General features: G+C 45.8%; 1 protein-coding gene across 1 annotated transcript in view; it reads left to right on the top strand.

Annotated features, from left to right (window-relative positions):
* Positions 1–21789: 21789 nt before the first annotated feature.
* rheb (Ras homolog, mTORC1 binding) overlaps positions 21790–26104 on the top strand; it is a 123999-nt gene continuing 119684 nt past the window's right edge. Inside the window, exon 1 of the mRNA XM_048563508.1 lies at positions 21790–22187. Coding sequence (XP_048419465.1) covers positions 22136–22187 — 52 coding nt within the window. The 5' untranslated portion in view covers positions 21790–22135. The remainder of the gene's footprint in view (positions 22188–26104) is intronic.

A 26104-nucleotide genomic window follows, 5' to 3' on the forward strand; every position in this document is an offset into this window, starting at 1 on the left:
TAAATGCAGTCAACACGGCTTTGTGAGGGGTAGGTCATGCCTCACAAACCTTATTGAGTTCTTTGAGGATGTGACTAGAAAAGTTGATGAGGGTCAAGCTGTGGATGTGGTGTATATAGACTTCAGCAAGGCAGTTGATAAGGTTCCCCATGGTAGGCTCATTCAGAAGGTCAGGAGGAATGGGATACAGGGGAACTTAGCTGTCTGGATACAGAATTGGCTGGCCAACAGAAGACAGCGAGTGGTAGTAGAAGGAAAATATTCTGCCTGGAAGTCAGTGGTGAGTGGTGTTCCACAGGGCTCTGTCCTTGGGCCTCTACTGTTTGTAATTTTTATTAATGACTTGGATGAGGGGATTGAAGGATGGGTCAGCATGTTTGCAGACGACACGAAGGTTGGAGGTGTCGTTGACAGTATAGAGGGCTGTTGTAGGCTGCAGCGGGACATTGACAGGATGCGGAGATTGGCTGAGAGGTGGCAGATGGAGTTCAACCTGGATAAATGTGAGGTGATGCATTTTGGAAGGTCGAATTTGAAAGCTGAGTACAGGATTAAGGATAGGATTCTTGGCAGTGTGGAGGAACAGAGGGATCTTGGTGTGCAGATACATAGATCCCTTAAAATGGCCACCCAAGTGGACAGGGTTGTTAAGAAAGCATATGGTGTTTTGGCTTTCATTAACAGGGGGATTGAGTTTAAGAGTCGTGAGATCTTGTTGCAGCTCTATAAAGCTTTGGTTAGACCGCACTTGGAATACTGCGTCCAGTTCTGGTCGCCGTATTATAGGAAAGATGTGGATGCTTTGGAGAGGTTTCAGAGGAGGTTTACCAGGATGCTGCCTGGACTGGAGGGCTTATCTTATGAAGAGAGGTTGACTGAGTTCGGACTGTTTTCATTGGAGAAAAGGAGGAGGAGAGGGGACCTAATTGAGGTATACAAGATAATGAGAGGCATAGATAGAGTTGATAGCCAGAGACTATTTCCCAGGGTAAAAAAGGCAAACACGAGGGGTCATAGTTTTAAGCTGGTTGGAGGAAAGTATAGAGGGGATGTCAGAGGCGGGTTCTTTACACAGAGAGTTGTGAGAGCATGGAATGCGTTGCCAGCAGCAGTTGTGGAAGCAAGGTCATTGGGGACATTTAAGAGACTGCTGGACATGCATATGCTCCAGAAATTTGAGGGTGCATACATGAGGATCAATGGTCGGCACAACATCATGGGCTGAAGGGCCTGTTCTGTGCTCTACTGTTCTATGTTCTACGTTCTATGTTCTAAACCACAATTGTTTATGCTTTGAGGAAGGGTCAACGGACCCGAAACATTAACTCTGATCTTTTCTTTACAGATGCTGCTAGACCTGCTGAGCTTTTCCAGCAACTTCTGTTTTCGTTCCTGATTTACAGCATCCACAGTTGTTTCAGTTTTTATTATTCATTGACTATTTTGTGAGAACAGACATTGAAACAGATTCAACAGACATTTTAAATTGAGGTCTTAGAAACTTGCAACTTTATTGAATTGTGCATGAGATGGAAAGGATTGATATTTAAATTATTGTATAAGTGGAAGAATTATTTTGCCACAATGAGAAAACAGACACTTCCTCAACCAGAAAATACAGAAAACATCCAGATGACTTGAACAAAATTGCAACAATCTTTCATCTCATCATTTCATAAAAACGTTGCTTGTTAATTAAGCATTCGGTATCTATTTTTGAAGAGGAAGGAAGGAAATTATCACACAGAGAGAGAAAAGCCCCAGTAACAAGCCAAGAGGAGGGACTTGATTGATTTAATTTGTCAAAAGCATGGCACTGGAGAAATTAAGAGGATTAAAATAGATGTATCTAGGACCTGTTGTTTTGCACACCAAGATTTTGAAAGACATGAAAATAATTAGAGATGCATCTGTTTTAATCTTCAAAAACTCTTCAAATGCAAGAGGTTTAGGAGAGATTTGAAGAGTTCTTTTTTACATGCAGAGAGTAGTGGGAATCTGGAGTAAAGAGGCGGGGTAGTTGAAATGGATAACCCTACAACATTTTAAAGTGGCATGGTAGCTCAGTAGCTACTGGTGACACGGTGGCTCAGTGTTTAGCACTGTAGCCTCACAGCACCAGGGACCTGGGTTCCATTTCAGCCTTGGACAACTGTCTCTGTGGAGTTTGCACATTCTCCCCGTGTCTGTGTGGGTTTCCTCCAGGTGCTCCAGTTTCCTCCCACAGTCCAAAGACGTGCAGGCTAGGTGGATTGGCCATGTTAAATTGAGCCTAGTGTTCAGGGTGTGTGCGTTATAGGGGGATGGGTCTGGCTGGGATGCTCCAAGTGTCTGTGTGGACTAGTTGGGCTGAAGGGCCTGTTTCTACGCTGCAGTGATTCTATGATTCCAGCTGTGCTGCTGCCTCATTACACCAGGGACCCAGGTTCAAAACTACCTTTGGGTGACTAGCTGTGTGGGGTTTGCATGTTCTCTCCATATCTGTGTGGGTTTCCTCCCACGGTCCAAAGATATGCAGGTTGGGTGGTTTAGCTATGGGAAATTCAGGGTTCTGGTTGGGGGTGGGTGAGTCTGGGTCGGATGCACTTTGGAGGTTCGGTGTGAACTTTTGGGCCAAATGACCTGCTTCCACACTGTAGGGATTCTATGGCCTTTGTACTTTGTATTTAAATTGATTTTAATCAAGGTTTTGTTTTGGTCTTTGCTTCACAACCTGTGGCCTGAACTTAAGGATTTGTATAAAACCATTGGAAATCTTAATTGTTTACAAGTCAACAAGTAAATCTTGACAAAAAAAATTTTGCTCTCTCACAGATATGTATGTGAATGCTGCTAGTCTCACTCTCAATCTCTCAAGCCAGAGCACCCAGAGGAAACTTACGCAAACAAGGGGAGAATGTTAGCTTAACTTCGGTAGTGGGGAAAATGCTTGAATCTATCATTAGGTCAGAAATAGCAAGGCATCTGGATGTAAATTGTCCCATTGCAAACACCCAGCATGGGTTCATGATGGGTTTGCAAGAGAGTTGCAGTGGGAGAGAGATTCCCTGAGGTTGGTCCAGAGGGAGGAGGGTAACTTCTTCAGGTTAGGCATCCCTGGAAGAGGCTTCGCAGTGAGGTTAAAATTGTATCAGAGATAATGGGAACTGCAGATGCTGGAGAATCCAAGATAATAAAGTGTGAAGCTGGATGAACACAGCAGGCCAAGCAGCATCTCAGGAGCACAAAAGCTGGTCATGTTTAACTAATTTGATGTAATTCTTTGAGGACATTACTTGCATGGTGGACAATGGGGTACCTGTGGATGTGGTATATCTGGATTTACAGAAGGCATTTGACAAGGTGCCACACCAAAGGCTGCTGCATAAGATAAAGTTGCACAGTATTACAGGTAATGTATTGGCATGGATAGAGGATTGGTTGACCAGTAGAAAACAAAGAGTAGGGGTAAATGGGTGTTTTTGTGGTTGGTGGTCAGTGGCTAGTGGTGTGCCTCAAGGATCAGTGTTGGGACCGCAATTGTTTACAGTTTACATAGATGATTTGGAGTTGGGGACTAAGTGTGGTACATCAAAATTTGCAGATGACACTAAGGTAGAGGAGAGTGTGCAGGGGACACTGAAAGTCTGCAGAGGGATATAGATAGTCTTAGTGAGTGGGCGAGGGTCTGGCAGATGGAGTACAATGTTGATAAGTGTGAGGTCATCCATTTTGGTAGGAATAACAGCAAAATGGACTATGTTTTAAATGGTAAAAAATTATAGCTGCTGTGCAGAGGGACTTGGGTGCCCTTGTGCGTGAATCGCTACAAGTAGGATTGCAGGTGCAGCAGGTAATTAAAAAGGCAGATGGAATTTTGTCTGCCATTGCTTGAGGGATGGAGTTTAAAAACAGGGAGGCTGTGCTGCATCTGTTTAGGGTCCTGGTGAGGCCACACCTGGAGTACTGTGTGTTCCTTTTGCTCTCCTTACTTGAGAAGGGACATACTAGCACTGGAGGGGGTGGAGAGGAGATTCACTCGGTTGAGTCCAGAGTGGAGAGGGTTGGATAATGAGGAGAGACTGAGTGAACTGGGATTGTACTCATTAGAATTCAGAAGTATGAGGGGAGATCTTATAGAAATATATAAGATTATGAAGGGAATAGATAAGGTGGAGGCAGGGAGGTTGTTTCCACCAGCAGGTAAAACTAGGACTCGAGGGCACTGCCTCAAAATAAAGGGAAGTAGATGTAGGACTGAGGTCAGAAGGAACTTGTTCACACATAGGGTTGTGAATCTGTGGAATTCTCTGCCCAGTGAAGCGGTTGAAGCTACCTCGCTGAATGTTTTTAAGGCAAGGCGAGATAAATTTTTGAACAGTAAAGGAATCAAGGGTTACGGTGAGTGGGTGGGTAAGTGGAGCTGAGTCTCAAAAAGATCAGCCATGATCTTATTAAATGGCGGGGCAGGCTCGAGGGGCCGGATGGCCTACGCCTGTTCCTAGTTCTGATGTTCTTATGTGCAAGCCCCACGCAGACAGTCACCCAAGACTGGAACTGAGCCCGGGTCCCTAGCGCTGTGAGGCAGCCACTGACTTAATTTCGACTGTTGACAGTAACATGGCTCAGGTACCTACTCGTGGGCTGTAGTGATTGAACAAGCGAAAATCTCACTAAAAAATTGTCTGAGGATCCGTCTTATTGACCTCAAATGTAGGAACCTCCTTACATTTGTTTAATGCTGAGTCAAATCATGAATTATGATTTAATTCTGAATGAAAACAAAGTCCTGAACAGCTGACATTTCATCCCCTTCTGGAGAAGCAAAGTGTTGAGGTTCGACAGGCTGTTGGTGAGGCCTCTTCTGGAGTAATGTGCCCAGTTCTGGTCTCCCTGTTATAGGAAAGATGTTATTAAACTTCAGAGGGTTCAGACATTGCCAGGAATGAAGAACTTGAGTTATAAGGAAAAGCTAAATAGGCTGGGATTTTTTTCAGAACATAGGAGGTTGAGAAATGACCTGACGGAGATTTATAAAATCATGACGGGCATGTATAGGGTGAATGGCAGTTGTCTTTTCCCTAGGGTGGGGGATTTCAAGACTAAAGGGGGCATATTTTTAAGAGGAGAGGAGAAAGATTTATAAAAGACATGAGAAGCAATTTTCTTTACACAGAGACTGATTCAGAACTTCCAGAGGAAGTTGTGGGATGCGGATACAGATATAACTTTTAAAAGACATTTAGATAAACACATGAACAAGAAATGGTTGGAGGGATATAGACTAAGCGCAGGCAGGTGAGGCAAGTTTAGTTTGAGATTATAGACTGGTTGGACCAAAGGGCCTGTTTCCGTGCTGAATGACTCTATGACTATTATTCTGCCCTCTTCCTCTATGTGGATTAGGGAGCAAGATAACTTTGCTATAGGTGTAAGCATGGTCTGTTGACCTAATGCACAGTTACTAACTGTGGGCAGAAACATTAATAGAATTAGTTCAATGAGGCTAGAATGCAATTAAAACGTCACGCCTCAGTTGTACCGAACTTCAGCTGGTCTGAGCTGTTCGGTTTTTAGACACCAGAACTCAATTAAAGTATATTGGAATTAGAGACAGAGCAGGGCAGAGTCACTCCGGTGATACCAATGGCAAAAGGGCTAAAATACAAAGACCAAGTTGCATAACCTTGTCTTGTATTTCTTTGAATTTAGGAAATTCATGTTTAATCTAATCATAGAACGATAAAGGAATTCAAGAAGGTTTGGCTATTTAGATGTACAAAAAGTAACAGATAACTGAAACATTGTTTAACGTACCCATCCCAAAACAAAACTGGCTGCTGGATTGATTGAAGTGTTCAAGAATAGTCTACAGCTCCAGGACATCTCTGCAGGAATTCCTCAGGATAGTGTCCTAGGCCCAACCATCTTCTGCTGCTTTATCAATGACCCTCCCTCCATCACAAAGTCAGAGGAGGGGAGCTAATGGGAACTGCAGATGCTAGAGAATCTGAGATAACAAAGTGCGGAGCTGGATAAACACAGCAGGCCAAGCAGCATCTTAGAGTGCTCCTAAGATACTGCTTGGTCTGCTGAGCCCATCCAGCTCCACACTTTGTTATCAGAGGTGGGGATGTTCGCCGATGAATGCACAATATTCAGTACCCGACACCAAAGCAGCCCATGTCCAAATTCAACAAGTTCCAGACAATATCCAGGCTTGGACTGACAAGTTAATAAAATGTGAAGCTGGATGAACACAGCAGGCCCAGCAGCATCTCAGGAGCACAAAAGCTGACGTTTCGGGCCTAGACCCTTCATCAGAGAGGGGGATGGGGTGAGGGTTCTGGAATAAATAGGGAGAGAGGGGGAGGCGGACCGAAGATGGAGAGAAAAGAAGATAGGTGGAGAGGAGAGTATAGGTGGGGAGGTAGGGAGGGGATAGGTCAGTCCAGGGAAGACGGACAGGTCAAGGAGGTGGGATGAGGTTAGTACGTAGGAGATGGAGGTGCAGCTTGGGGTGGGAGGAAGGGATGGGTGAGAGGAAGAACAGGTTAGGGAGGCAGTGACAGGTTGGACTGGTTTTGGGATGCAGTGGGTGGAGGGGAAGAGCTGGGCTGGTTGTGTGGTGCAGTGGGGGGAGGGGACGAACTGGGCTGGTTTTGGGATGCAGTGGGGGAAGGGGAGATTTTGAAGCTGGTGAAATCCACATTGATACCATTGGGCTGCAGGGTTCCCAAGCGGAATATGAGTTGCTGTTCCTGCAACCTTCGGGTGGCATCATTGTGGCACTGCAGGAGGCCCATGATGGACATGTCATCTAAAGAATGGGAGGGGGAGTGGAAATGGTTCGCGACTGGGAGGTGCAGTTGTTTATTGCGAACTGAGCGGAGGTGTTCTGCAAAGCGGTCCCCAAGCCTGCGCTTGGTTTCCCCCATGTAGAGGAAGCCACACCGGGTACAATGGATACAGTATACCACATTGGCAGATGTGCAGGTGAACCTCTGCTTAATGTGGAAAGTCATCTTGGGGCCTGGGATAGGGGTGAGGGAGGAGGTGTGGGGGCAAGTGTAGCATTTCCTGCGGTTGCAGGGGAAGGTGCCGGGCGTGGAGGGGTTGGAGGGCAGTGTGGAGCGAACAAGGGAGTCACGGAGAGAGTGGTCTCTCCGGAAGGCAGACAGGGGTAGGGATGGAAAAATGTCTTGGGTGGTGGGGTTGGATTGTAGATGGCGGAAGTGTCGGGGGGAAAGTTGCGGTCCTTGAAGAACTTGGACATCTGGGATGTGCGGGAGTGGAATGCCTCATCGTGGGAGCAGATGCGGAGGAGGCAGGAGGAATTCGGAATAGGGGATGGAATTTTTGCAGGAGGGTGGGTGGGAGGAGGTGTATTCTAGGTAGCTGTGGGAGTCGGTGGGCTTGAAATGGACATCAGTTACAAGCTGGTTGCCTGAGACGTAGACTGAGAGATCCAGGAAGGTGAGGGATGTGCTGGAGATGGCCCAGGTGAACTGAAGGTTGGGGTGGAAGGTGTTGGTGAAGTGGATGAACTGTTCGAGCTCCTCTGGGGAGCAAGAGGCGGCGCCGATACAGTCATCAATGTAACGGAGGAAGAGGTGGGTTTTGGGGCCTGTGTAGGTGCGGAAGAGGGACTGTTCCACATAACCTACAAAGAGGCATGCATAGCTGGGGCCCATGTGGGTGCCCATGGCCACCCCCTTAGTCTGTAGGAAGTGGGAGGAATTGAAAGAGAAGTTGTTGAGGGTGAGGACGAGTTCGGCTAGGCGGATGAGGGTGTCGGTGGAGGGGGACTGGTCAGGCCTGCGGGACAGGAAGAAGCGGAGGGCCTTGAGGCCATCTGCATGCGGAATGCAGGTGTATAGGGACTGGACGTCCATGGTGAAAATGAGGTGTTGGGGGCCAGGGAATTGGAAGTCCTGGAGGAGGTGGAGGGCATGGGTGGTGTCATGGACGTAGGTGGCGAGTTCCTGGACCAAAGGGGAGAAAATGGAGTCCAGATAGGTGGGGCAGGAGCAGGCTGAGACGATGGGTCGACCAGGGCAGGCAGGTTTGTGGATTTTGGGAAGGAGATAGAAATGGGCCGTGCGGGGTTGGGGAACAATGTGGTTGGAGGCTGTGGGTGGGAGGGTCCCTGAGGTGATGAGGTCATGAATGGTGTTGGAGATGATGGTTTGGTGCTCGGGTATGGGGTCATGATCGAGGGAGCGGTAGGAGGTGGTGTCGGAGAGTTGGCGTCTGGCCTCGGCGATGTAGAGGTCAGGGCGCCATACTACCACTGCGCCACCCTTGTCTGCGGGTTTGATGGTGAGGTTGGGGTTGAAGCGGAGGGAGCGGAGGACTGCCCGTTCTGCGGGGGAGAGGTTGGAGTGGGTTAGAGGGGTGGAGAGGTTGAGGCGGTTAATGTCTCGACGGCAGTTAGAGATGAAGAGGTCGAGGGAGGGTCGGAGGCCTGGGGGTGGTGTCCAGGAGGAGGACTTGTGTTGGAAGCGGGTGAAGGGGTCAGTGGAGGGAGTGTTAGGGTCCCGGTTGAAGAAGTAGGCGTGGAGGCGAAGGCGGTGGAAAAACTGTTCTATGTCCAATTGTGACTGGTATTCGTTGATGTGTGGATTCTCCAGCATCTGCAGTTCCCATTAGCTCCTGAGATGCTGCTGGGCCTGCTGTGTTCATCCAGCCTCACATTTTATTATCTTGGATTCTCCAGCATCTGCAGTTCCCATTATCACTTGGGCTGACAAGTGGCAAGTGACATTTGCACCACACAATATCAGGCTATGACCATCACAAACAAGATACAATCTAACAACTGCCCCTTGTCATTCAATGTTGTTACCATCACTGAATACAGGGCTATCAATTTCCTGGGAGTTATCATTGATCAGAAGCTCAGCTGGACTCACCACAATAATGTACTGGCTACAAGAGCAGGCCAGAAGCTAGGAATACTGCAGCAAGTTACTCACCTCCTGACTCCTCAAAGCCAGTCCACCATCGACAAGGCACAAGTCAGGAGTGTGATGGAATACTCCCCACTTGCCTGGATGGGGGCAGCTCCAACAACACTCAAGAAGCTTGACACCATCCAGGACAAAGCAGCCGCTTGATTGGCATCACATCCACAAGCATCCACTCCCCCCACCGCTCACACTCAGTCACAGCACTGTGTACTATCTACAAGATGCACTGCAGAAATTCACCAAAGATACTTAGACAGCACCTTCCAAACCCACAACCACTTCCATCTAGAAGGACAAGGGCAGCAGATACATGGAATACTATCAAGTTCCCTGCCAAGCCACTAACCATGCGGACTTGGAAATATATCACTGTTCTTTCACTGTCGCTGGGTCCAAATCCTGGAATTCGCTCCCTACTGGCATTGTGGGTGAACCCACAGCATATGGACTGCAACGGTTCAAGAAGGCAGCTCATCACCATTTTCTCAAGGACAGCTCGGAATGGGCAAGAAATGCTGGCCAGCCAGTGATGTCCACATCCCACAAAATGAATTTTTAAAAATTGCACATTTGTATCAAGAGAAACAAAACAAACAAATTGATTTGAATGACAGATTGTCCATGACTTAACTGAACAGTGGAGCCAATTTCAAGATTTCACAGATGCGGTCAGACCTGCTGAGCCTTTCCAGCAACTTCTGTTTTTGTTCCTGATTTACAGCAGCCACAGTTCTTTCAGTTTTTCTTTCAGACAAGTCTTCCTTTTAACTCAGCTGAGGACTCCAACCCAATGTGGTTGACAGGGCTTATAGCCGTGTCTGACCCATTTCCCACACTTCTGCTCTCACACTCCATCCCAGAACAACAATAGTGGTCCCCCAGGCAAGATTTCCATTTCATAAGCCTCTGCATTCATGGGATCAACCTCCAACATGTCTGCCACCTCTTGCAGGATGCCACCACCGTGCACATCTTCCCCTTCACTCCTGTCAGCATTCTGCAGCGACCATTCCCTCATTTCAGCACCCTCTCCCCATCCCCCTCTCTGATGAAGGATCTAGGCCCGAAACGTCAGCCTGCTGTGTTCATCCAGCTTCACACTTTGTTATCTTGGATTCTCCAGCGTCTGCAGTCCCCATTATCTCTGATCACAATTCTAACCTCACTGCGAAGCCTCTTCCAAGGATGCCTAGCCTGAAGAAGTTACCCTCCTCCCTCCGGACCAACCTCAGGGAATCTCTCTCCCACTGCAACTCTCTTGTAATATCCATCTTCGGTCCGCCTCCCCCTCTCTTCCTATTTATTCCAGTTCCCTCTCCCCACCCCCTCTATGCTGAAGGGTCCAGGCCCGATACGTCAGCTTTTGTGCTCCTGAGATGCTGCTTGGCCTGCTGTGTTCCTCCAGCCCCATACTTTGTTATCTTGGATTCTGCAGCATCTGCAGTCCCCATTATCTCTGATTCCCTCCAAGTATCTATGTTTCATTCCAATTTCTCTCCCCATCCCCATATGTCTTGTTTATGTGGTTTTAATCTCTGCAGAGCTGACCTATTTTGTATGGGACCTATAGCTGCTAGAACAGGGCCATCTACAAAGCACACAATCTCACTTTAAAACTACTGCCATGTTCATTACCTTTCCGATTAAAGTGCATAGATCTTTTAGCTGGTAGAAGTGAAGCTTTCTCTCATTTAACATTATGTCCAGCAGGCGGCAGTGGTTCTCATTAAATGAATTCCTCACACAGCCTTTGCAGAAAGGTAACAGCAAATGTTACAATTGTTCACAAAACTGAAGTGCAGTTTAATGTCAGAGATAATGGGAACTGCAGATGCTGGAGAATCCGAGATAACAAAGTGTGGAGCTGGATGAACACAGCAGGCCAAGCAGCATCTTAGGAGTACAGAAGCTGACGGTTTGGGCCTAGATCATTCATCAGTTTAATGTCACAAGCTTTTAGGTCCACCTGATTTTCATGAATCAATTCATGATTTTAGCCCCTGGTCAGAGACAGTTACAGAATACAAGCATGTCCCCAACAGTCTACAATGGGCCTCCTCCAGTGTCACAACGATGCCACTTGCAAACTAGAGGAGCAGCACCTCATATTCTGCCTCGGGACCCTACAGCCCAATGGCCTAAACATGGATTTTATCAGTTTTAAAATCTCCCCACCCCTGGCCTCATCCGATGACCAAGCCGCCCTCTCATCCTCACCTCCCTGACTTGACACAATCTGTCCATCTTCTCTCCCACCTATCTGCTCCTCCCACCTCACTGACCAATCCCCACCACTCCCTACCTGCACTCACCTTTCACCAGCCCACCTACCTTCCCCAGGCCCACTCCTCCTCTATTTCTGAGCCCTCTTCCTCCTCCCCCTGTCTTAAGAAGGGTCCCTACTCGAAACACCAACTTTCCTGCTCCTCTGATGCTGCCTGGCCTGTTGTGTTCCTCCTGCTTCACACTGTGTTATCTCTGATGACACTGATTGCATTTTCAAGCTTTTGGCTGGTAGCCTTGGAGGCTATGGCACCCCATGTGAATAGGAGCATGGAAAGAGGCTCCTCAGCCCAACATGTCTGCACTGGTCATCCATCATTCATTTAGTCCAATCCCACTTTCCAGCCCATGGCCCACAGCCTTGTACACTGAGATAATGGAAACTGCAGATGCTGGAGAATCCAAGATAACAAAGTGTGGGGCTGAATGAACACAGCAGGCCAAGCAGCATCTCAGGAGCACAAAGGCTGACATTTCGGGCCTAAACCCTTCATCAGAGATGAAGGGTTTAGGCCCGAAACGTCAGTCTTTGTGCTCCTGAGATGCTGCTTGGCCAGCCTTGTATACTATTGTGTTTCAAGTGTTCTTTTGCATCATTCTTATATGTGTTGAGGGTTTCTGTTCCTGTAGGCATTAAGTTCCAGATACCCACCGCTCTCTGGGAGAAAAAATGATTTTTGTCAACTCTCCTCTAAACCTCCTGCTCAGCCCTTGGTTATTGACCACCCGATTAAGAGGAAACAGTTCTCCCAACCTACTGTTTCCAAGCCCTCAGATCTTTGTAACCCTCAATCAGATTTCCACCCCCTGTAACCTCCTCTGCTTTGAGGAAAACAGCCCCAAGCCCATCCTGTCTTTTCAAAGGTACGTCACTCCAACCTCGGCAACATCCTGGTGAACCACACTGCCCCCCGGCTCCCTCTCTAGTGAAATCACATCCTTCCAAGTCAGAAGCCACACAACACCAACAGGTTCATTTGAAATCACAAGCTTGTGGAGCACTGCTCCTTTGACGGGTGAAGTGGAGGGAAGCGCACAGGCACAGAATATATGGGCAGAGAGATCGTGGCAAGATAATTCCAGGTAATTAAGATTATTGTCAACAGATAAGTACCAGTGGTGTGAGTAGAGTGTTGACAGGCTGAATAACAAGTCTTTTCAGGTGATCAAATCGTCACATGGGGTGAATAAACAGCTGAATGGCAAGTGAAGGGATGGCCTACGAACCGATTTATTAAGGCAGAGATATAATTACAGATAACCAAAAATAAGATGGTGCTAGAGACAAGCCAAATGTCTGTAAATATTCTGCGCCTGCGCGCTTCTCTCCACTTCGAAAGCTTGTGATTTCAAATAAACCTGTTAAACTATAACCTGATGTTCTGTGACTTCTGACTTTGTCCAGCCCAGTCCAACACCGGCACCTTCACAACATGGCTACAACCTCCCTATAAAGTGGTGACGAGCACTGCTCACAGCCATGACCTAACTAACATTACATACATCTTCAGCATATGCCCCTTGCTCTTGCATCCAGTCAGTGAAGGCAATGGCCTAGTGGTATTATCACTGGACTGTTAATCTAGAGACTAAGGTAATGGTCTGTTGCTGGTAAGCTCAGCTCTGGCCTCAGAAGCACTGAGTCTCTAAACTTTCTCTGTGAAGCCATATTCCTGTAGGAGAACCTGCAGTAAACCATCCACAAGATCCAAACTTGTGAAAAGCAGAGCTCCCTTTTTCTTTGATAAGTGATAATGGGAACTGCAAATGCTGGAGAATCCAAGATAATAAAGTGTGAAGCTGGATGAACACAGCAGGCCAAGTAGCATCTCAGGAGCACAAAAGCTGACGTTTCGGGCGGTTACCGCAGAAAGTGCTACACTTGACCCCACACCTCCTCCCTCACCCCTATCCCAGGCCCCAAGATGACTTTCCATATTAAGCAGAGGTTCACCTCCACATCTGCCAATGTGGTATACTGTATCCATTGTACCCGGTGTGGCTTCCTCTACATTGGGGAAACCAACCGGAGGCTTGGGGACCGCTTTGCAGAACACCTCCGCTCGGTTTGCAATAAACAACTGCACCTCCCAGTCGCGAACCATTTCAACTCCCCCTCCCATTCTTTAGATGACATGTCCATCACGGGCCTCCTGCAGTGCCACACTGATGCCACCCGAAGGTTGTAGGAACAGCAACTCATATTCCGCTTGGGAAACCTGCAGCCCAATGGTATCAATGTGGACTTCACCAGCTTCCAAATCTCCCCTTCCCCCACCGCATCCCAAAATCAGCCCAGTTCGTCCCCTCCCCCCACTGCACCACACAACCAGCCCAGCTCTTCCCCCCAACCCACTGCATCCCAAAACCAGCCCAGCCTGTCTCTGCCTCCCTAACCTGTTCTTCCTCTCACCCATCCCTTCCTCCCACCCCAAGCCACACCTCCATTTCCTACATACTAACCTCATCCCACCTCCTTGACCTGTCCGTCTTCCCTGGACTGACCTATCCCCTCCCTACCTCCCCACCTATACTGTCCTCTCCATCTATCTTCTTTTCTCTCCATCTTCGGTCCGCCTCCCCGTCTCTCCCTATTTATTCCAGAACCCTCACCCCATCCCCCTCTCTGATGAAGGGTCTAGGCCCGAAACGTCAGCTCTTGTGCTCCTGAGATGCTGCTTGGCCTGCTGTGTTCATCCAGCTTCACACTTTATTATCTTATTCCCTTTTTCTTTGCCCACCGCAATGGCAGTAGCCACTGTTTCTGAGAAAGGTGCTGTGGGGGGATGGGGATGAGACATCATGGAGTGGCTCAATGCAGGGTATTTCAAATTGTCATGTTCCCGCCCAGCCTCACCCTTTAACCCAGAGGAAGGTTTAACAAACCCTTCACAAATTGGTCAGTTTTCTCTCCCTGTGACCTGTCACTGCCACCAGCAAACTCTCCAAGGATAATCTGAGGCTAATTATTAATGTGGTATTCCTGCTATTTCTTTAACCACCAAGAGGGTTTCTTTGTCAGATTAAATTTACACTACCTTTTAACTATTCCAGTAAATGTTTTATATTTATAGAATCCTTTATTATTTCACTTTGTTGTCTGTAATTCTTCATGCTTCTCCTGGCCGCTCTGATTTTTTACAATTTCTCCTCTCCATACCTTACATGTTACACTTTACATGCCCAAACCCATGACTGCTTCCATCGAGAAGGGCTAGGGCAGCAAATACATGGGAACATCACTATTTGCATTTTCTCCTCAAGCAATATTTTCACTATTCTCGTCGGGATAGGGTCGGGAGTGAATCTGGACAGGATGCTCTTCAGACGGTCAGTGCAGACTCAATGTGCTAAATGGCCTCTATCTGCACTGTAGGGATTCTGTGATTCTCGCCACTTCACCAAATAAATGCTGGGTGAGAAGATCCATTGGACACTTTCTCATTTTGCTACCAACTTGCTTGATTAATTGACAGCCACCTGGCGGCCTCAATGTTTCTGATTACTTGCTTCCCCAACAGCTGAGAAAAGTGGTTACTTTAGCTGGGTGACCACAATGAAATGGATGCTTGGCTTCTTGGTGAATCCTCCGTTTGGTCCAACTGGGGTCTATCAGAGGCACAGCGTAGGGAGCAAGGAAGGTGGCCCTGAAAGCAATTTCCCTTACCTTATCTTTGACAACCCCAACCCCCAACACCCTGTGTCCCTAACACATCAGAAGCAAATGTAAAAGACCTACCTTCTCTGGATTCCCTGAACAGACAACCACAACTGGCAGTCTCTAGGACACAGTAATCACTGGCTTCTAATGGGCTGGTAACTTCTGGTCCTCCATGACCAAGTCCCGCGGTGGGCCGAGAAGCACACCGGGCAGCTCTTGACCAGCTGATTGGCATATGATAGTGGGATCTTCCTCAGCAGTGGGGGCAGTGAGTTGGGTGCTTGCCCACCCTCTTACAGCTTTACAAAAGGGAAATTCTTGCTCATGTAAAGAAACAGCATTGGGGCATTTATCCCTGAGCCTGTGCCACAACTCAATGAAAAACCGACTAATCTGTAACTTAAGCCTGTAGTAAACATATAGATTCCACACTTTATATGCCAGTATGTATTTACATTGCTCGTGAATGACGTCACTTCAACACAATGTCTGCTGAGCTGTGCCATTTGTCCCAAAAAGGACGTTGCACGTTGTCTGAATCAGAGGCTTGACTAATCTTGGCAACCAGCCCAGCAAATTGTACAGAAACTACATAAATAACATACACCAAAATAAAACACATTTGGTCACTCACAATGCTTAGTGTCTGTAACTCCAGATGACCTGTTCTTATTACAGAGCAATGAGGTAAGCATTAGGCTACTTCCTGAGTTGCTGGCTCACACAGTGAAATGCTTCTGCCAACTTAAAGGATCAGTTGCAAAATTACATAGCGCTGGTGTTTGGCAACACGCACTGCTCCTCACATTTTACAAAAGGCAAATAGAGGCCAAAATAAAGACGATTGAGAAGGAAAGGAGGGGGCAAGAGGAAGCAGAGAAATATATGGGGGGGGGTGATTATAATAATTGTGCTTCATAATAACTGCAGGGCCTACTCACATTCCACAGACAGTGCAGCCTTCGCGGGGTTAGTCTGACATCCTGACTACAGTGACCCATTAATAAATGTTATAAAGCAGAGAAGGACCTGGCTGTGAGAATCATAGAATCCCTACAGTGTGGAAACAAGCCCTTCTGCCCAATGAGTCCACACGAACCCTCAGTGCATTCCACCATGACCCACCACCCATAACCTAATTTACACATCCCTGAACACTATGGTCACTCACAGTGCTTAGTGTCTGTAACCCCAGATGACCTGCTCTTAGAACAGAGCAATGAGAGGTAAGCATTATACCATTGATGACGTAACTTTTTTGCAATAGGATTGGACCTATCAAAACCATCAAATCTCCCCTTCCCCCGCCGCATCCCAAAACCAGCCCAGCTCGTCCCCTCCCCCCACTGCATCCCAAAACCAGTCCAACCTGTCACTGCCTCCCTAACCTGTTCTTCCTCTCACCCATCCCTTCCTCCCACCCCAAGACCTTGTCAAAACTATCAAATTTTAAATTTATCAGAGATGATAGGAAGGGTTTTTGGTATCGAAGTGCCTGGTTCACATTGATGGTCTAAATTCAAAAAACTTGTTGTCTTGGTAACAAAAAAGCCTGCTGCCTGGCCTGCTAACTGTATGGCCTTTTGATACAAATGTTCCAATCTGGGTGCTCTATATGTACTTGCAAACCTTCAAGCTGCTGCTCAGAGAGACAGCATAGAGAAAGCACATCATCTTTTAAAGGAACCACACAATGCTTCCCTACCCCTAGCATTTTACAAACACCAAATTCTGACTTCCTGTCTCTCAATCCACAAGTACTCTACCCAACATCGCAACACCTCTGCCCTTAGAAAAAAGAATGAATGATTATTATGAAAAATGGCTTCGTTTTTTTCTTTTAAAACCTTAACTCCATTATTACTAGATCCGTAGCTCATTACTCTATAGTTACACATTTTATACAAATTCTATTTATATACAACATTAAACACTACACTTGTATATTAGAACATCATACCATTAGAATCATATTTTATTTGGGTACAATTAGTAGTTAGAAGGGGTTTATTTGGTGTGTTAATATTTTACTAAATTTGTTCACAGTTAGAATTAGATAAATAAATTGTTACTTGTTGATTGTAAAGTGAGTCTCAGGGGTTTATTTCATTTGACCACTAGAAGTTGCTGTAAGTTTATATTTTATATTAGCATTTTTCTTTTAAACTCCAGAAAAAGCATCTGTGGTAATATTTTCATGACCCGCAACATGTACAATCTGTAAAATACATGCTTGCAAAATGAGACTCCAATGAAATAACCTGGTGTTCTTGTCCTCAAATCTTTCCAAAAATGTCAAACAGTTGTGATTGTCCCTGATCCATTGTTTTCAATGTAAATATTAAAATATTGTAAGGTCATTACAAAACTCAATAACTGTTTTCCAATGGTTGAATTTTTTTCTGGTGTATTTTGAGTTTTCTTGAAAAATAACTGATTGGCCCTTCAACTCCACAATCATCCTTTAACAACACCACTCCAACACGTACATTCCTTGCATCAACGGTGACTTTGACAGTTTGCAATAAATTTGGTGAGTCTAAAATGGCGGTTTACACTGCTTTTAAATTCTCAAATGCCTCCTGGCATTGTTCTGTCCACTGAAGTTTTGTGTTCTTTTTTAACAAATCCTTCAACAGTACCACTAAACAGTAAAGTTTAGCTTGGACGCAGAGATGGTTTGAGGTGTATATATTTCAATGCTACAAGTATCAGAAATAATGCGGATGAACTTAGAGCACGAGTCGGTCTTGGAACTACAATGTTGTGGCCATTCCAGAAACTTGGGTAACTCAGGGAGAGGAACGGCTGCTGGAGGTTCTGGGATTTAGATGCTCTAAAAGAAATAGGGTGAGGGGAAAAAGAAACGGGGCAGTTGCACTGCTAGCCAGGGCTAATATAGCAGCTACTGAAACACAGTTCGAGAATGATATGTCGAGAGAGTCAGTTTGGTTTGAGGTCCAGAACAACAAAGGAGCAGTCACTTTGTTGGGGTTTTTTTTAAAAACAGATCCCCCTAATAGTTGTAGAGAAGTGGAGAAGCAGATTGGGAGGCAGATACTGGAAAGGTGCAGAAGTCACAGGGTTGTAACCACGGGTGACTTCAACTTTCCAAATATTGATTGGAAACATTTTAGTTGTAATAGTTTAGATGGAGCGGATTTTGTCCAGTGCTTTCAAGAAGGATTCCTGACACATTATGTAGATAGACCAACACAAGGAGAGGGCAAGATAATAAAATGTGAGGCTGGATGAAGACAGCAGGCCCAGCAGTATCTCAGGAGCACAAAAGCTGACGTTTCGGGCCTAGACCCTTCATCAGAGAGGGGGATGGGGTGAGGGTTCTGGAATAAATAGGGAGAGACGGGGAGGCGGACCGAAGTTGGAGAGAAAAGAAGATAGGTGGAGAGGAGAGTATAGGTGGGGAGGTAGGGAGGGAATAGGTCAGTCCAGGGAAGACGGACAGGTCAAGGAGGTGGGATGAGGTTAGTACGTAGGAGATGGAGGTGCGGCTTGGGATGGGAGGAAGGGATGGGTGAGAGGAAGAACAGGTTAGGGAGGCAGTGACAGGTTGGACTGGTTTTGGGATCCAGTGGGGGGGAGAGCTGGGCTGGTTGTGTGGTGCAGTGGGGGGAGGGGACGAAGTGGGCTGGTTTTGGGATGCGGTGGGGGAAGGGGAGATTTTGAAGCTGATGAAGTCCACATTGATACCATTGGGCTGCAAGGTTCCCAAGCGGAATATGAGTTGCTGTTCCTGCAACCTTCGGGTGGCATCATTGTGGCACTGCAGGAGGCCCATGATGGACATGTCATCTAAAGAATGGGAGGGGGAGTGGAAATGGTTTGCAACTGGGAGGTGCAGTTGTTTATTGCGAACCGAGCGGAGGTGTTCTGCAAAGCGGTCTGCAAGCCTCCGCTTGGTTTCCCCAATGTAGAGGAAGCCACACCGGGTACAGTGGATGCAGTATACCACATTGGCAGATGTGGAGGTGAACCTCTGCTTAATGTGGAAAGTCATCTTGGGGCTTGGGATAGGGATGAGGGAGGAGGTGTGGGGGCAAGTGTAGCATTTCCTGCGGTTGCAGGGAAAGGTGCCGGGTGTGGTGAGGTTGGAGGGCAGTGTGGAGTGAACAAGGGAGTCACGGAGAGAGTGGTCTCTCCGGAAAGCAGACAGGGGTGGGGATGGAAAAATGTCTTGGGTGGTGGGGTCGGATTTTAGATGGCGGACGTGTCGGAGGATGATGCGTTGTATCCGGAGGTTGGTGGGGTGGTGTGTGAGAACGAGGGGGATCCTCTTTGGATCCCATAACCAGCCCAGCTTGTCCCCTCCCCCCACTGCACCACACAACCAGCCCAGCTCTTCCCCTCCACCCACTGCATCCCAAAACAAGTCCAACCTGTCTCTGCCTCCCTAACCTGTTCTTCCTCTCACCCATCCCTTCCTCCCACCCCAAGCCGCACCTCCATCTCCTACCTACTAACCTCATCCCACCTCCTTGACCTGTCTGTCTTCCCTGGACTGACCTATCCCCTCCCTACCTCCCCACCTATACTCTCCTCTCCACCTATCTTCTTTTCTCTCCATCTTCAGTCCGCCTCCCCGTCTCTCCCTATTTATTCCAGTTCCCTCTCCCTGTCCCCCTCTCTGATGAAGGGTCTAGGCCCGAAACGTCAGCTTTTGTGCTCCTGAGATGCTGCTGGGCCTGCTGTGTTCATCCAGCCTCACATTTTATTATCTTGGATTCTCCAGCATCTGCAGTTCCCATTATCACTGATACAAGGAGAGGGCATTTTGGATTTGGTGCTTCACAATGAACTGGGCCGAACGTGAGATCTGTTGGCAGGAAAGCATTTCGGCAGTAGTGATCATAACTCTGTTAATTTTACAATACTCATGGAAAAGGATAGGTACATACAGCAGAGTAAGGTTTATAATTGGGGTGGGGGGAGAAGGGTAATTACAATTCCGTTAGGCAAGAACACGGTAACTAAATTGAGAACAGATGCTGTCAGGGAAGAGCACTATCGAAATGTGGAGATTGTTTATGGAATGCATACAGCGTGTGCTCGATGTGTTTGCCCCTGGCAGTAAGGGAAGACGCGGTCACGTGAAGGAGCGCTGGTTCTCATGAGAGGTCGAATGTCTGGTTAAGAGGATGCTTATGTAAGGATTAGGAAACAAGGATTGGAAAAGGCTCTAGAGGGATACAAGTTTTCCAGGAAGGAGCTGAACAAAGAGCTTAGGAGAGCTATAAGGGGGCATGAGAAAACCTTGGTGGATAGGATCAAGGAAAACTTCAGGCCTTTTTACACATACGTGAGAAATAAGAGAACGACCAGAGAAAGGGTAGGGCCAATCAAGGATTGTAAAGGGAATTTGTGCACAGAGCGTAAAGAGATCGGAGAGGTCCTGAATGAATACTTTTCTTCGATATTCACAACTGAGAGGGACCCAGTTGTAGAGGAGTACAGTCTGAAACAGGCTGGTAGGCTAGAGGAGATCGATGTTGGTAAGGAAGATGTACCAGGAATTTTGAGGGAGTTGAAAATAGATAAGTACCCCAGGACTGATGGGATTTATCCAAGGATTCTATGGGAAGCAAGGGAAGAGATCACAGGGCCTTTGGCGATGATCTTTTCACCCTCACTGTCCAAGGATATAGTGCCGGATGATTGGAGAGAGAGAAACAACATTCCCTTGTTCAAAAACGGGAATAGGGATAACCCTGGAAATTACAGGCCAATTACTCTTACGTCAGTGATGGGCAAATTATTGGAAAGGGCTCTGAGATATAGGATTTATGATCACTTGGATAGGCACAACTTGATTTGTGATAGTCAGCATGAATTTGTGAGGCGTAGATCTTGCCTCACAAACCTTATTGAATTCTTTGAAGAGGTTATCAAACACGTGGATGAAGGTGGAGCAGTGGATGTGGTATACATGGTTTTAAGTAAGGTGTTTGATAAGGTTCCCCATGGTAGGCTTTTGCAGAAGGTAAGGAGGCATGGGATAGGCGGAAATGTGGCAGATTGGATTCAGAATTGACTGACCCTAAGAAGGCAAAGGATGGCAGTGGATGGAAAATATTCAACATGGTGCTCAGTTATGAGTGGTGTACCACAAAGACCTGTCCTGGGTTCTCTTCTGTCTGTTGCTCTGACTTTTAGAAGGGGAGCACAATGGCTCGGGGGTTGGCACTGCTGCCTCACAGCACCAGGGACCCAGGTTCAATGCCAGCCTCAGGTGACTGTGTGGAGCTTGCACATTCTTCCTGTGTCTGAGCGGGTTTCCTTCGGGTGCTCCGGTTTCCTTCCATAGTCCAAAGATATGCAGGCTAGGTGGATTGCCCATACTAAATTGTCCATAATAACCAGGGATGCGCACACTTGGTGGATTAGCCAATGGGAAATACAGGGTAACAAAGTGTGGAGCTGGATGAACACAGCAGGCCAAGCAGCATCTTAGGAGCACAAAAGCTGACATTTCGGGCCTAGACCTAAAATACAGGGTTACAGAGTTGGGTAAGGGCGTGGGTCTGAGTGGGATGCTCGTCGGAGGCTCGGTCCAGACTCGATGGGCCAAATGGCCTATTTCCACACTGTAAGGAATTCACTAAAGGGAGGGAATCAAATGAACTTCAATTCCCAGCAATCAGCGCGAGATGCGCGTGTTGGGTAGGGCTTGAGAACGGGGCGGGGTGAACAGACCAGCCGCCAGCGTTGCTGAGAAACCAACACTTGCCCTGCGCGCAGCCGGCACACTGAGGCATGGGAAGGCGGAGTGGGCGGGGAGATATATGATTGACGCACGTTTCAGCCAATCGATACGTGGAAGAAAACGTTAGGCCGGCGGGGTTAGTCCAATAGGCGGCGGTGAGGGGGTGGGTCCTGCCTGTTGGAAGGTTCCGGTTGAATCTGGTGAAGGGGAAAGGGGGCCGGAGCTGCGCCACTACGCGTTTAGAGAGCCCAAAAATAGCAAATACCTGACAGATCATACCTCAGTAGAACAGAAATTACCATTGATTGTGTTTTTTGTTGCTTTCTAAACTCCGTATTTCTTAAAAGAAATCCATGTAGATTAATTTATTGAGGTATTAAGTTCCCACCCCTCCCCCTACTTTTTTTCCTGGGGGGGTTGTCGGCCTGTAATTTGAATTCTTTTAAAAAGGAAATAACAACAGAAACATTTTTTAAAATATAAAAAAGTACTTTTTTTGGCTTGAACCTCGTTGTTAACATGCCACAACCGAAGTCCCGTAAGGTTGCGATATTAGGATACAGATCTGTGGGTGAGTAAAAAGCGTTTGGCACAGCCCAGCCTGTGCACTGAGTGAGCAGTTAACCCAGAGACGGCAGTGCTCTCATCATTTGCAAACATTCGTGCTTGTTCTGCAAGGTCTTGCAACCAGTTTTTATATAGCTGTGCATTGATATGGGGTTAGTAGAGACATCTTAACGTCATTATTACTTGTTATGGAAAATGCTCCAGCTCGATTTTTCTTTTAAAAAATGTTTCCACAAGCTTAGACGTTATTGCTTGTTACACAAGGTCTTGAGAGGAATTTTCATGTGTCTGTGAATAAGACACTGATCTGCATGGTCAGACTAAGACATTCCCGCTTGCTGTATGGAATTTTGTAGCTACGTATTATGTATCACTATTTTCATGAACTCGTTATTTGGGGCCGTTACACCTTTACAAGATCGTGTAATCTTCGCAAATTTGTGTAGGCTGAGCAGGAAGCTGAAAGACGTTGGTTGTTTTCGAAAATCTTGCAACTAGTTGTCCTATATCAGTATTTCCTTAATTTAATCATTTCATGACATTATTGCTTGATCCAGAATATTCCGCAACTGTTTAGATTGTATTTATACATTAGCATAAAACCAAAGATTAAATCTCTGGAATAACTAACCTCGTGTAATGGCTGACTTTCCTTCCTCCCTCAACCTTTACTTTGTTTTACCACGGAATGGTGGTTTGTTACTGGTTTTAGTAACTAATGTTGCTGCCAACAACTCTTAAAGTCTCTTCTCGATTTTAAAAAAACTTTATTAGATTAACTAGCCTTATGCTACGATTGACCATATTCTTTACCAGGATGGAGAACTTTTGTTTTGTATAGTGCGTCGGTGTGATGCATGTTAAATGTGTTTTTCTGGTTTGTTCCAGCGACGTTAATTCACAAAGGAATTCTCTAGGAAACCTAACCCCACGTAATGACTGTCCTTTTACTTCCCCTCCCCCATTCGTTAGCTTTGTTTTAGCTTTTCAGTGACAGCTGGTAGAGAAATAAGCGTTATTACGGTGTGTTTCTTGGAATTTCTGTTTGTGGAGTGCCTTTTAATAAAATATTACAGACTGTAATCGGTAATTTTTGTTTTAAAAGTAGTTTTCTCTGCAAATGTTAACATTGCATAACTACTTTGCGACGTAAATTTCGACTTAAACGTGGTTGGATACACGAGAGGCAATTAGTTCAGTGAAACCTGGTGGATTCGGCTTTTTAAATAGCCGTTCCTTACGGTAAATGGGCCTTTTACCATCGCTCAATGTCGCAATGGCAGATTTTACCCTTTAATTTTAGTCATCTATTTCAGTGTATTATGTTGCGTTAATTTAGTGATGCAGTTTGAACAATGAAGGTTGTTTTACAACAAGTCATTTACCTGAGGGAAAAATGCATTTATGTAATCTGTGCAGGATTTCAATTTTAGATTATTAGTATGTTGGGATTTAATACCAAGCTATTAAAGGTTTAGAAACATAAATTTAAGCAGTGATACTGTCAGCAGAAATAAATGCCTTGATGCATTAAAGCTGAACAGCCAGGAGGATTTTGCTGCAGTTTTCTAATGTTTCAGGCTATCCAGATATCGGCTGCTATCTAAATGTTTATGATCATAGCAATAGATTATTGCCTAATGCAGCAATTGCCTTGCTAATGTTGTGATTCATTTTGGAGCACCCCATGTTTGGCATGCTTTCTGGATGTGGACATAGCAAATGGACTACTTTGAGGGTTATGACTTCTTTTGGTGTATTTTTGGAATCATGAGCCCTTTCTAGCTAAGGAACGTTGTATAGCATATTACCCTTGGAATTCTGTGGCTTTGAAATGTAAACGTTTTTCTGTTGCTGAAAAATTCCTAGCACTTGCATGGAACAGATTAATTCAGTTAGGACCTGGTCATTTTTGCAATTGTGCAGGTTGCCTTGATGAATTTAAACAAATTTAAGCAGTGTTTTTACAAGTATTTCATAGCAAAACAATTTCAACTAAATAGTAAAATAATGGTAAATGCGAGTATGTAAAATCAAGGCCATTGACATGACACTGATAAAATAGCCTGTTTTGCTCAGTGTGTAGTGTCATTCCAGTCCTGAGTTGCGTTATGTCTGTGAAATGTACTCCAACGTGTTGTTGTCATCATACACACAGGTTTTTAAAAAAAAAATTAGCCTGTATTTGTGTATTAGAGTGGGCAGACAGAACAAGCTCTGACAATTGAACCATGATTGGAATCAAAGCTGTGTTGATTTTGTCATTTGGATTATATTGAAAGTGAAATTTCATGTGGCACGTTGCAGTATCAGTGTTCAATCTAATAATCAGGCTTCTGTGGTTCACCTATGGTGTGGCTAACACCAGTTCGCTGTAAACTTACACTAGTTGGAGAATCTTGTATTACTTACAACTAGCTCTCTTTTCAGAATCTTACAGATCTTTTAAAGTAAAGTATTCCTAACTTTTGGGCATTAGCTTGGGCCATCTGGATGTTTAGTTTTTGCCATTGCTTTGACGACACATACTTCATTGCCCTTGCAATAAAGGCCAGTATTCTATAGATCTTCCTAATCATTTATATCACGAAGTTAACATGCACCTATGTCATAAGGGCATCCACAAACTGCATACTGCAGTGTCTGCAAACACTGCATTTAAATATTCTTCATTTCTTCTGTTCTTCCTGTCAAAGTGGGCACCCTCATTTTTCCAACATTATACTCCATCTGCCAAATTTTAGCGTGTTCAACCCCTCCGTATGCTAATACATAGTCTTTGTGTCTTCACAACTTACCGTCCCACTTTATCAAATTTAGTGCAATACAATATGTCGCAAAATGTTTGTGTTGCTGAAAAAGACACTTGCTGTCAGAATTTCATATTGCATTTATCAGGACAAACTCGAGGATATCAGATTTTGAAGGAACAGCAATTTATACTGGTGAGAAAGGGGTGCTAATTTGTGATATGTGGACTCTAGTTGAGGTGTTATGATGGGGAATACATAAAAAAAGTTATTTCCCAAGCTGTTCTTTAAATTGAGAGAAGACAAATCAATTGTGGTTAAGAATTGCCATGAGGGAAGCACTGTGGAATTGTTGTCTTCTATGCCTTTTGATGTGATCCTGTGATTGTACATTATTTAGAAGAGATGATAGCCTCATGGTATCATTGCTAGATTATTAATCCAGAGACCCAGGTAATGTTCTGGAGATGCAGGTTCAAATCCTGCCATGGTATATGGTGGAATTTGAATTCAATAAAAACGTAGAATTAGCAGTCTAATTACAATTATGAAGCAATTGTCAATTGCTGGGGGGAAAAAAACATTTGTTCACTAATGTCCTTTTTAGGGAAGGAAATTACCATCCTCACCTGGTCCGGACTGTGTGTGATCCCACATCCACAGCAATGTGGCTGACTCTTAACTGCCCTTTGCGTAAACAGCAATGGGCAATAAATGCTGATCTGACCAGCAACGTCTGTGTCCTCAGAATAAAACAAAAAATTCTGATCAATCCTGAGAATTACAGTAACAGCCAATTTACGACAGTATAAAAGAACACAACTGGGAACGCTTACGATCTGAAACAGAAACAGAAATTGCTGGCGAAACTTTTATGGCATTTAACCCTGACAAGTGTGGGGTGATTTATTTTGGAAGGACAAACTTGAAAGCAGAATACAGGGTTAACAGATTTTTGGCAGTGTGGAGGAGCAGAGGGAACTTGGGGTTCATGTTCACAGTTCCCTGAAAGCTGCCACCCAGGTGGATAGGTAACAAAGTGTGGGGCTGGATGAACACAGCAGGCCAAGCAGCATCTTAGGAGCACAGAAGCTGACGTTTCGGGCCTAGACCCTTCTCCTAAGATGCTGCTTGGCCTGCTGTGTTCAGCCAGCCCCAAACTTTGTTATCT

This window comes from Stegostoma tigrinum, chromosome 2, assembly GCF_030684315.1.
Source record: "Stegostoma tigrinum isolate sSteTig4 chromosome 2, sSteTig4.hap1, whole genome shotgun sequence".
Lineage (NCBI taxonomy): Eukaryota > Metazoa > Chordata > Chondrichthyes > Orectolobiformes > Stegostomatidae > Stegostoma > Stegostoma tigrinum.